Genomic DNA, 11,399 nt, shown 5'->3' on the forward strand with positions numbered 1-11,399 from the left:
AAGTGTGGCACCTGCTCATGCTCCCAGACGTGACTTTAACTCTCAAAATACAATCCGTGTGTCCTTGGCTGACCCTCAGTCACTGCACCGAGTTTGGACAAAATGGGATCAAACACTTACAAGTTATTCTATTTGCACAGAAAGACGTGGGACTTTATCAAACCATTATTCATAATTCAATAAGAATCTGTGACGTTCAGAAATGAGGCTTTGCCTTGCGGCCGTTACTCAGCCGCCTGACAGTAACGGATGTTAATTGACTGCAGCAGCATAATGAGAGATGATTATCAGAACACAGAGTCCCACAGAGCCGCCTGCCGCACACAGCCTGGAACCCACGCCATGAGGTTGTTGACTTTTTGCTGTTTTTCCCAAAGTTAAATTTGAGAAGGTGACAGCTTCTTCTGCAGCATGATTGATGGCGACGAATTAAAGCAGATTATGGTGGTTTTTAAACGGCAGTAACGGCCGAGTGAATGAGAAAAATCCTCAGAGGTGGTCCTCGATTTTAAGATAACAGATGGCTGAAAGGGAACAGCTCAGTGGTCGAGAAAACAACTTAAAAACGAACAAGAAGAGCACTCGGACACTGATTATCTCCACCGAGCCTGAACAATGCTAAAAACCCAATCAAAAAACATGCTTATTTAAGGTCTGCTGCTTTCTCTGCCCCTGACCAAGGCAGTGTCTCTACATCTGGAGGTGGTTCCCTGGCACCGGACTGTGGCTGCTCACTGCTCCTAGTGGCTGGATTGTGTCTAACTGTAATTAGGATGGTTAAATGCAGAGGACGAGTTTCATTGTATGTATGTATATATGTACAATGACAATAAAGAGTCTATTCTATATTCTAAAACCCGACACCGCTGATATAAGTGTGTTTCACATAGTACAAGAAGGTAGAATCTTCAAAATCCCCAATGATGCTCTGGACCATATTAGAAACCCAATACTATGCAAGACAGCCAGAGGTTTGCAAAAATTATTGCACAAATCCGGGAATGTATCATTCAAATTTACAGACTTATTGTCCATTTCAGAGGAAGGTACGGTACACCACCTGTACCCCACTCAGAGCATCCATCCATCCATTTTCTATACCTGCTTACTCCAATTCAGGGCCACGGGGGGCTGGAGCCTATCCCAGCAGTCACAGGGTGTGAGGCGGCGTTCACCCTGGACAGGACACTGGTCTGGCACAGGGTCATATAGAGACAAAAAAACATATTCACATATATGGACAATTTAAAGTTTCCAGTCCACCTAACCTGCATGTCTCTGGATGTGGGAGATATCAGGAGCACCTGGAAGGAACCCACACAGACATGGGAAGAACACACAAACTCCACACAGAAAGGCCACAGGTGGGAATCAAACCCATGATGTTCTTTGCTGTGAGGCAACCATGCTAACCACGAGTCCACTGTGCCGTCCACTGGGAGCATCCGGTTTAAAACTTGTGCCAAGTCAACATGTGGATCCATGCAGGATCTGCTGTGGTGGCCAAAAAGTTTGAATCCTAGTCACAGCACCTGTCTGTGTAGGCACGGTGGCTTAGTGGCTTCCTCCCACATCCAAAGACATGCAGGTTAGGTACACTGGAAACATTATAACTGTCCAGGTCTCCCTTGTAAAAGAAATCTCGATCTCAACGGGACTAACCTGGTTAAATTAAATAAGAAGCACATCAGCATTGTCTCTGTCCACCAGGCTGTACATGGGTACTGGACTTGGTTGGGGAAGTGACCCGTGTCAGACTGGTGTCTCCTCCAGGGGGAGCCATAGACCCTCTTCTTCTTGGCATCTGAGGATAAGCACCGGCACCAACGGACCTCAAAGCCTGTACAGGATTTCTTCTTATCCTAACCAAAATATTTGTGAGGTCAGTGGACAACTGATCCTTGTTCCAATTCCAGAAGGGAGCAGCACCATTCCAGAAATGGCAGCTTAACATTGATCCACCTTCCCAAACTCTGTAGAACAGGCAACAAACCAGCAGCCATCTCCCTGTTCCATCAAGAACCAAGGTCACTGTTTGAGCCATCATTTGGATTTAGGCAACATTTCAAGAAGAGAAACTTCTAGTTCTCAACACCTGTAGCCTTTGTTTCCTAAATTCGATGATCAAAATGTTTGTCAACTTCACAGTCTGAAGCAGCATCAACACTGAAGACTCTGTGAGGAACCTGTGGACCATGTGTGACACAAAGCACCCACAGGGTCTTGACCAAAGTTTGTCTGTGTTTCAGTTAACAGACCGGCAGCTTCCTTAAATTCTTACCTTGAAGTTGCATCAACACTGAAGGTTCCAAGACCGACTGGTTTTGTTTGGCTCATGTTGCCGACAGAAAGAATAAAAAAGTGAAAAACACAAGAGTTGTTTTCAGGTGCTGATTTCCTAACCTTCCTGGATCCTGAACCGATACCGTACGCGTGAGATGTTCAGTCTTCACCGCTGCTGAAATTATACAGCGAAAAGTTCTCAAACATTCCCATTACAACTGTTTCGATGGCAGGTGGCAAAGTGTCTTATTACCACATTACTGCCCCCGTCAGTCTGATCGGGTCTGGAAGCGTGTCCCGATGCCGTGCACTGGCGCACCTACCTCACTACGGACCCTCTCTAAGAAACAAGTGTTTTAGGGCAGGAGGCGGAGTGGATACCTTTTTGGCCAAATCTGTTGCCGTTTCTGGGGCTTCTGCTTCAGGTCCCAGATCAGACTCAGACCTAAGACCTTTTTTGTACCACGACAGCTCTGAGACCCAAACAGGAACCACAGCACCACTTTTTCAACCACAGCAACTTTCTCCATTAATGAAAACCAAAAGTCATTTTTGCAGAATAATAAAAATCATTGTCTGTTGGAGCGCAAACAGCTGATCACAGCACCGCCCCCTCTTCAGGCCACACCCCCTGGAGTGTGTGTGACCGCTTTATCTACCCTCCTCAAACACACACTCGCACACCCCAGAGACCTCAATACGGCCGTGTTGGGATGATAAATAGAGGGCCGGTGGATCGATCCCCCCCCCCAACCACCCCACCTCCCCACAGTTTCTCTCTCTCTGTCCATCACTCTCTCTTTCTCTCTCTCCATCACTTTCTCACTCTCTCTCCCCCTCCCTCCCTCACTCTGTCTTTCTCTCTCTCTCCCTCACTTTCTCTCTCTCTCTCCCCCTCCCTCACTCGGTCTTTCTCTCTCTCTCCCTCCCTCACTGTCTTTCTCTCTCTCCCCCTCCCTCCCTCACTGTCTTTCGCTCTCTCTCCCTCCCTCACTGTCTTTCTCTCTCTCCTCCCCCCCTCCCTCCCTCACTGTCTTTCTCTCTCTCTCTCCCTCCCTCACTGTCTTTCTCTCTCTCTCCCCCCCTCCCTCCCTCACTGTCTTTCTCTCTCTCTCTCCCTCACTCTGTCTTTCTCTCTCTCTCCCCCTCCCTCCCTCACTCTGTCTTTCTCTCTCTCTCCCCCTCCCTCCCTCACTGTCTTTCTCTCTCTCTCCCTCCCTCACTCTCTCTTTCTCTCTCTCCTCCCCCCTCCCTCCCTCTCTCTCTCCCCCTCCCTCCCTCTCTCTCTCCCCCTCCCTCCCTCACTGTCTTTCTCTCTCTCTCTCCCTCCCTCACTCTGTCTTTCTCTCTCTCTCTCCCCCTCCCTCCCTCACTCTGTCTTTCGCTCTCTCTCCCCTCCCTCCCTCACTGTCTTTCTCTCGCTCTCCTCCTCCCTCACTCTCTCTTTCTCTCTCCCTCCCTCACTCGGTCTTTCTCTCTCTCCCCCTCCCTCCCTCACTGTCTTTCTCTCTCCTCCCCCTCCCTCCCTCACTGTCTTTCGCTCTCTCTCCCTCCCTCACTGTCTTTCTCTCTCTCTCCCCCTCCCTCCCTCACTGTCTTTCTCTCTCTCTCTCCCTCCCTCACTCTGTCTTTCTCTCTCTCTCTCTCCCTCCCTCACTCTGTCTTTCTCTCTCTCTCCCCCTCCCTCCTCACTCTGTCTTCTCTCTCTCCTCCCTCCCTCACTGTCTTTCTCTCTCTCTCTCCCTCCCTCACTCTGTCTTTCTCTCTCTCCTCCCCCTCCCTCCCCTCCCTCTGTCTTTCTCTCTCTCTCCCCCTCCCTCCCTCACTCTGTCTTTCGCTCTCTCTCCCCTCCCTCCCTCACTGTCTTTCTCTCTCTCTCCTCCTCCCTCACTCTCTCTTTCTCTCTCCCTCCCTCACTCGGTCTTTCTCTCTCTCTCCCTCCCTCACTGTCTTTCTCTCTCTCCCCCTCCCTCCCTCACTGTCTTTCGCTCTCTCTCCCTCCCTCACTGTCTTTCTCTCTCTCTCCCCCTCCCTCCCTCACTGTCTTTCTCTCTCTCTCTCCCTCCCTCACTCTGTCTTTCTCTCTCTCTCCCCCTCCCTCCCTCTCTCTCTCCCCCTCCCTCCCTCACTCTGTCTTTCGCTCTCTCTCCCCTCCCTCCCTCACTGTCTTTCTCTCTCTCTCCTCCTCCCTCACTCTCTCTTTCTCTCTCCCTCCCTCACTCGGTCTTTCTCTCTCTCTCTCCCTCCCTCACTGTCTTTCTCTCTCTCCCCCTCCCTCCCTCACTGTCTTTCGCTCTCTCTCCCTCCCTCACTGTCTTTCTCTCTCTCTCCCCCTCCTCCCTCACTGTCTTTCTCTCTCTCTCTCCCTCCCTCACTCTGTCTTTCTCTCTCTCTCTCCCTCCCTCACTCTGTCTTTCTCTCTCTCTCCCCCTCCCTCCCTCTCTCTCTCCCCCTCCCTCCCTCACTCTGTCTTTCGCTCTCTCTCCCCTCCCTCCCTCACTGTCTTTCTCTCTCTCTCCTCCTCCCTCACTCTCTCTCTCTCTCTCCCTCCCTCACTCTCTCTCTCCCTCCCTCACTCTGTTTTTCTCTCTCTCTCCTCCTCCCTCACTCTCTCTTTCTCTCTCTCTCCTCCTCCTTCACTCTCTTTCGCTCTCTCCTCCTCCCTCACTCTCTCTTTCTCTCTCTCTCCCCCTCCCTCCCTCACTCTGTCTTTCGCTCTCTCTCCCCCTCCCTCCCTCACTCTCTCTCCTCCTCCCTCACTCTGTCTTTCGCTCTCTCTCCCCCTTCCTCCCTCACTCTCTCTCTCTCTCTCTCCTCCTCCCTCACTCTCTCTTTCGCTCTCTCTCCTCCTCCCTCAATCTCTCTTTCGCTCTCTCTCCTCCTCCCTCACTCTCTCTTTCTCTCTCTCTCCCCCTCCTCCCTCACTCTGTCTTTTGCTCTCTCTCCCCCTCCCTCCCTCACTCTCTCTTTCGCTCTCTCTCCCCTTCCCTCCCTCACTCTCTCTTTCGCTCTCTCTCCCCTTCCCTCCCTCACTCTCTCTTGCTCTCTCTCTCCTCCTCCCTCACTCTCTCTTGCTCTCTCTCTCCTCCTCCCTCACTCTCTCTTTCTCTCTCTCTCCCCCTCCCTCCCTCACTCTGTTTTTCTCTCTCTCCTCCTCCCTCACTCTCTCCTCCTCCCTCACTCTCTCTTTCTCTCTCTCTCCTCCTCCCTCACTCTCTCTTTCTCTCTCTCTCTCCCCCTCCCTCCCTCACTCTCTCTTTCGCTCTCTCTCCCCCTCCCTCCCTCACTCTGTCTCTCTCTCTCTCTCTCTGTCTCTCTACAAAACTATATACGGCAGTTAATTCCTTCTCGTCCCTCCATCCCTCATCGGACCTGCCGGCGTGTATCGACGCAAATTACTGCTGATGGTCCGTTTTATCCCTGAACTCACACACATATTCATATGCACATAAACAGAATCATACACACACGCACACACACACACACACACACACACACACACACACACAGTCATGGCCACTTAATGATGTCACAAAGTCAACCTCTGACCTGATATTACAGAAACAATCTGAAATTAGGGTTATAAGTTTTGAGAAACCGAATAACAAAGAGGACACCCTCAAAATACAAACATATGTTTAAATGTACTGCTTTGTGTAATAACTTTTAGGTACTGTGGGAAAATAATCAATCTGGTGAAAGCGCCTTAATGCTGCAGTTTTCGTTTATACATAAAATATTGAATACATGATAAAGAATGTTATATTTATCAATGTATCCATTAATATTTCTAACAAATTGATTTGTGTTTCAAATTACAGAATTTTTTTCTAATAGAGTTAAAGCACAACTTTCCAAAGCGGCAGAGTAAAACAACAAAAAAAAAGAAACAAAAAAAAAGGAAACTGACATCTTACTCTTATAGAAAAAAAAAATTATCTTGCTTAAATAAAAAAATAGAACAAGTTAAAACTTTATAAAACCAAAGCATTTTTTGTTAAACAATTACTTCAGGGACTGATCAATAATCACTGCAGCTGACTGATTTTTCTCCCCATCGATCAATAAATTAATAATTATTTCAGCTCCATAAATATCATTGGGTTATTTATTGATTTCAGTGTTTAAAATATAACAAACACATTGTGTAAGTATATGAAATATATCAGAAATATCTGATACTAAAGAAAAAATATTTAAAATATGGTCTTATTTGAACTTAAAATTATAATGAGGTCTTTAAATGATCAGAAATAAAAGAATATAATTTCACACTGCTTCACAAGAAAAATCCTAAAATTCACAGAAGAGATTTTAAATCATTAGACGATTAAACAAGATGATCAAATTTCTTCCAGGTTTGAACTGAATGGAACGACATCAATATCAAATTTTTATGAAATGTGAAAAACAACACCAATATATTGTGCGAGAACTGTGATGACATTAAATGCAGACAAATTACACAAGTGTTGAAAATATATATTGTATTGTATGGCCTTGCCTTACAATATAAAGCGCCTTGGGGCAACTGTTTGTTGTGATTTGGCGCTATATAAAAAAAAAAGTTGATTGATTGATTGATATATACTTGAAAAATTTTTACTTTTGAAAAACATTAATATTATTTGGACTAAGTTCAAATAAATGAGAATAGTTAAAAATAAAATGATGAAATATGTGAAATGATAAGAGAAAATTCTGCATCATTTCTTGTTTATTGAATATAAATGTTGTGGATATTCTTTTGTGTGGGGGGGGGGTGGGGCTATATATTTATGAATAAAGTAAATAATGTGATAATGACTTGCTACAAATCCAACAACATTCAGAATATTGAACATTGGTGAAAGAAAACTGTCAATCATGACGGGGAAAAAGAAAATTATAAATACAAATTATAACAAAACAACCTACAAATATCTCTTCAGATTTAAATAAATATTAGAGGGACACTGATGAAACGTGTTTTTTTTATAGCTGGGGGTTTTTTTGGGGGGGGGGGGGCGCTGTGAGTGATCCTGTTTTGATGTGACGCAAAGCCCCGACGTGACGAATCAAACGCACTTCTGCCCCGACAGACAAGAAGACAAACGGTCCTGAGGACAGCGGGGGGCATCCTTAATGCACCGCGGCACTCCGTCAATACGTGTCCACGCTCATGGGACAGTTTAAACACTCATCTTTTTCTTAATTAAACGCTGGAAAAAAAACATTACTGCTGCAGACGTCATATTTTAGTCTGTTTAAAATTATATGACTATAAAAAACAAATCTGAAGGAAATATATCAATAAAACAAATATTAATTACAAATAATCAATAACAGAATGAATACGCTACAAAAAATGTCAGTGAAATTAAAGTAAATCCCGTCCTAGAAGAAAATTGCAATTAATTAATCAATTTGTTTGGATGTTAATAAAAAGTATTCATTAGCGCATGTTCACTAACAATCGGATGATAAATCCAATTAGTAAAATAAAAGTCGCAATCATCTGATTCATGTTAGCACCAATCTGCTGCTGTCTGTCGGTTTTCTGCTGACCTTTGACCTCTGACCCTACTACATCCCATCCCAGTACAACAGCTGTCAAAAAAAAGAAAGAAAGAAATTATTTCAGTCAATAAAAGATGAAAACACATCATTTGTGTTTGTTAAACTGCGGCTTTTTAAAATAAATACAATTTAATGAAAATATCATATATAAAAGGATTATTGCAACAACATAATGGCTTCAAATGGTGATACACTAATTAATTAAAATTAATTGCAAATTAAGCTAACAAGTGCTTTAATTAAATGTATCTAAATTAAGTTAATTTGTGTGTATATATCTACACATACAGTAGAAATGCAGACATCTTTCACTTCATATTTTTGTTTAAAATGTTTGTTTTAAATGCGTATTTATTTTTAGATTATAAATCATTATAATCTTTTTGCACTTTGTTGTTCATTTTAATGCTGCTGTATTCACGGATGAATATCGTTCTGAAGAGGCCTTGAATACATTTTTAGAAATATTTAGCACCGTTATTCTGAGAAAACACAAACTGAAAATATAACAAATTATGACCAGACTTATTTCAAAGATATTATAAATTACTGAGTGAATGTTTGAAACAAATATTTCAGTTAAAATCAACAATTAAGACTAAAAGCTCTGATACAAAAATCAATTTGTGTCATTGAGCTCGTCTCGACCTTGATAGACGCAAACGTCATCTGTGCACAAGACAGAACTATTCTGACAAAATAATCAAATATCATTGCGAGCTGAGCTGGAAGGTTCCAACGATGCAACAACGTGGCGTGACGGCGCTGTGAAGCTGCCACCTGTCAGAGTGTCAAAGGAGGTCGCTGGGAAACGGCGCCCGTAAACTCAAAGGAGGAGCAACCTTTGAAATGATTTCCGTACCGCTGGATAAAATGCGATGAAGTTTTCAGAACATTCTTGTCGTGGTGCATGTGCAGACAGGTGCATGTGCACGGGTACATACGGTTGTTGAGCTCGCCCGTGTGGTTGCTCAGCGGGATGATCTCCATCCGCTGCTGTCCGTACAGGTAGTAGTCCAGCTCCTCGGACGTCAGCTTGAACCTCCCTGTCACTCCTTTGCTGGCCTCCTCGCCTCCTCCTCCTCCTCCTCCTGCTGTACTGCTGCTCTTCACGCTGGATGACACCACGCCCACCACCCCACAGCTCGGCTCCTTGGCCTGATGGAGGAGCCCCACTGCTGCTGCCGCCGCTGCTGCTGCCACTGGGTTGTGACCTTGCTGGTTCTCTGGGGGCACGACCACCACCAGCTCTTCTCCTCCTCCTCCTCCTCCTCCTTGTCCTCCAGGACCGGCACACACCGGGGCCAACGCCTGGCCAAACAGTGCGATCTGCTGCGGCACGGGCAGCTGGGACAGCCCTGCAGAGGAAGTGATGGAGATGGAGGAGACTGAGGTCAGAGCTGCTGCTGCCGCTGAAGAAGACGCTGCTGCTGCTGCTGCTGCTGAGGATGAGGAAGAGGTGGAAGAAGACGAGGAGGAGGAAGTGCAATGTGTAGAGGTCAGGAGGTGGCTGTGTAGGCGGGATGGTCGCAAGGCGTCCACGGGGATGGAGAGGCGCTCAGGCGGCGGAGGCTGAGGCGGGCCGAGCGGGGCTTTGAGCTGGGCCTGAGGGAAGAGCTGCTGCCAGTGCTGCAGGTAGGACGGGTCCACCTTCAGGAAGGCAGAGCCACTCGGGTCACCTGGCTTCAGCATGGTGACACCTGTCAATCAATCAGCCAGAAGCAAAACATGGGTGAAGTTTGTGTGTGTGGTTTTTTCAGTCAATGTTTACAAGAAAAAAGGTAAAGAAAAAAACTTTAAAAATATATGTGGTTAAAATCTGATTTGATGATTTCAGCTGAAATCATCAAATCAGATTTTATTATCAGCCCCATAATTTTATTTGCAGAGAAAAGAAGGAAAAAACAACAAGCCAAAACGCAGCATTTCAGTCCAAAAGGCACAAACACACCGTCCTCATCCCAACAAACACATCTCCACATTTATCCACACAAAAAAATTAAAAACATAAGCAAAGGTCTCATCTTTAAAATTTGTACCACGTGCATTCAACATTAACTCCACCTATACACACATTCAGACATCAAGCACTTCAGTGTTTAAAGGAACAATGACGTGGTTTCACTCACGCGTCTTCACATTATACCTGTAAATATGAGCATTTTTATTTAAATTTTAATGTGTTAATTGTAAGTAAAATTTTTCATATGTGTGTGTGTTTGGTTTTTTAGTCTGCAGAGCTTTTTAATATAAAATGTTCCAGGAAAAAAGCTGAACGTGACAGTCGATCTGCTGTGGATCATTTTAAATAAAACATTTGAATAAGTTTACATTTATAATATGACGTCAGTATCTTTCTAACAAAAACAATAAAAAAGACACCTCTTCATTTGCAAAAAGAAAAAAGAAAAAAAAAAGAAAACAGGGGGAAAATCATTCAAAAATAAATCATTTAAAACGTGCCCGAACTGTTTTCAGGGCAAATTTTGCCTTTTTAATCTCTAAACCGTTTTTTTTTTCTTGGCCTAATAGAAGGAATGCGTTAGGGGTTTTTTGGCAACTAAAACTTTACTTTTGAAAGGTTAAAGCCATTTAAATAACGGAGCAAAAACGGATATTTCTCTCCGCGTGGGTTTTACGCACGAATCAGAGTGCGCGCACATGCACGGAGTCGGTGAGCGCACAAACCGGGAGGTGACTCAAAACTTCCCGCAGTTAATTAAATAAGTGAAGAGATCAGAATAAGACAGAAGTCCGGTGAGTGCGGTGAGTCCGGCGGCGCGGAGCGGCGCGCTGCGTTGGGCCGAGCAGAGGCTGCTGTCGGCGGCACACAAACAGAGACGGTCCGCTGGGCTCCCCGGAGTTCCAAACCTGCACTTTGGCACTTGTTTATTTAAGTAATGAATTTTTTTTTTTTTAAGTAATAAAATAATAAGATTCTTACTGCTGTCACACTGCGGGCGGTGGACGGTTCCTCCGCGTGGCGCCGGTGAACCATCGAGCGGAGCCGCGACAGTCCGCTGCGTCCTGCGGCTCTGCGGAGCCAAAACTACCGCCGACACCGCCGGGCTCCTCTCCCCTCCTTTCTCTCTCTCCCCTATCACCCCCCTCCCTCTCTCCCCTATCACACCCCCCTCTCTCTTTCTAACACGGTTTTCCTCCTTCCAATCCCTCCGCGCTCGCGCGCACTCTCCTCCTTTTTCCTGAATCCAGTCTCTCACGCGCTGCAGAACTCTTCTCCTCTTTTACCCTCCTTACGTTCCTCCTTTCCACCTCCTTTTTTCACTCGTCATTTTCCTCGGATCTGTCCATCTCAACTCTTTTTGATTTTCTTTCACTCAAAAACGTTCTTTTCCATCATTTCGGCATCACTTTCTGATTCTGATTCGACCACATAAAACACCTTTAATTCGGATTAAACCGTCTTTAATCCCAATATGACACAAGTTGAAGTTTGACCAAAGTAAGAACAAGGTTTGCTGAGTGAAGGACGTCCCCATTCCTGACTGCAATGGCACGCAACTGACGTCATAAGGAAAGAATGCGATAAAAAGAAA

General features: G+C 45.3%; 1 protein-coding gene across 2 annotated transcripts in view; it reads right to left on the reverse strand.

Annotated features, from left to right (window-relative positions):
- The window catches only part of prdm6 (PR domain containing 6), a 164,010-nt gene extending 153,109 nt beyond the window's left edge, over positions 1-10,901 (reverse strand). For both annotated transcript variants that reach the window (XM_034171337.1, XM_034171338.1), the window contains exons 1-2: positions 10,787-10,901; positions 8,787-9,542 (exon numbers count right to left, since the gene is read on the reverse strand). In XM_034171337.1, coding sequence (XP_034027228.1) covers positions 8,787-9,534 — 748 coding nt within the window. In that variant the 5' untranslated portion in view covers positions 9,535-9,542; positions 10,787-10,901. The remainder of the gene's footprint in view (positions 1-8,786; positions 9,543-10,786) is intronic.
- Between the last annotated feature and the right edge of the window lie 498 nt (positions 10,902-11,399).

This window comes from Thalassophryne amazonica, chromosome 5 (assembly GCF_902500255.1).
Source record: "Thalassophryne amazonica chromosome 5, fThaAma1.1, whole genome shotgun sequence".
Lineage (NCBI taxonomy): Eukaryota > Metazoa > Chordata > Actinopteri > Batrachoidiformes > Batrachoididae > Thalassophryne > Thalassophryne amazonica.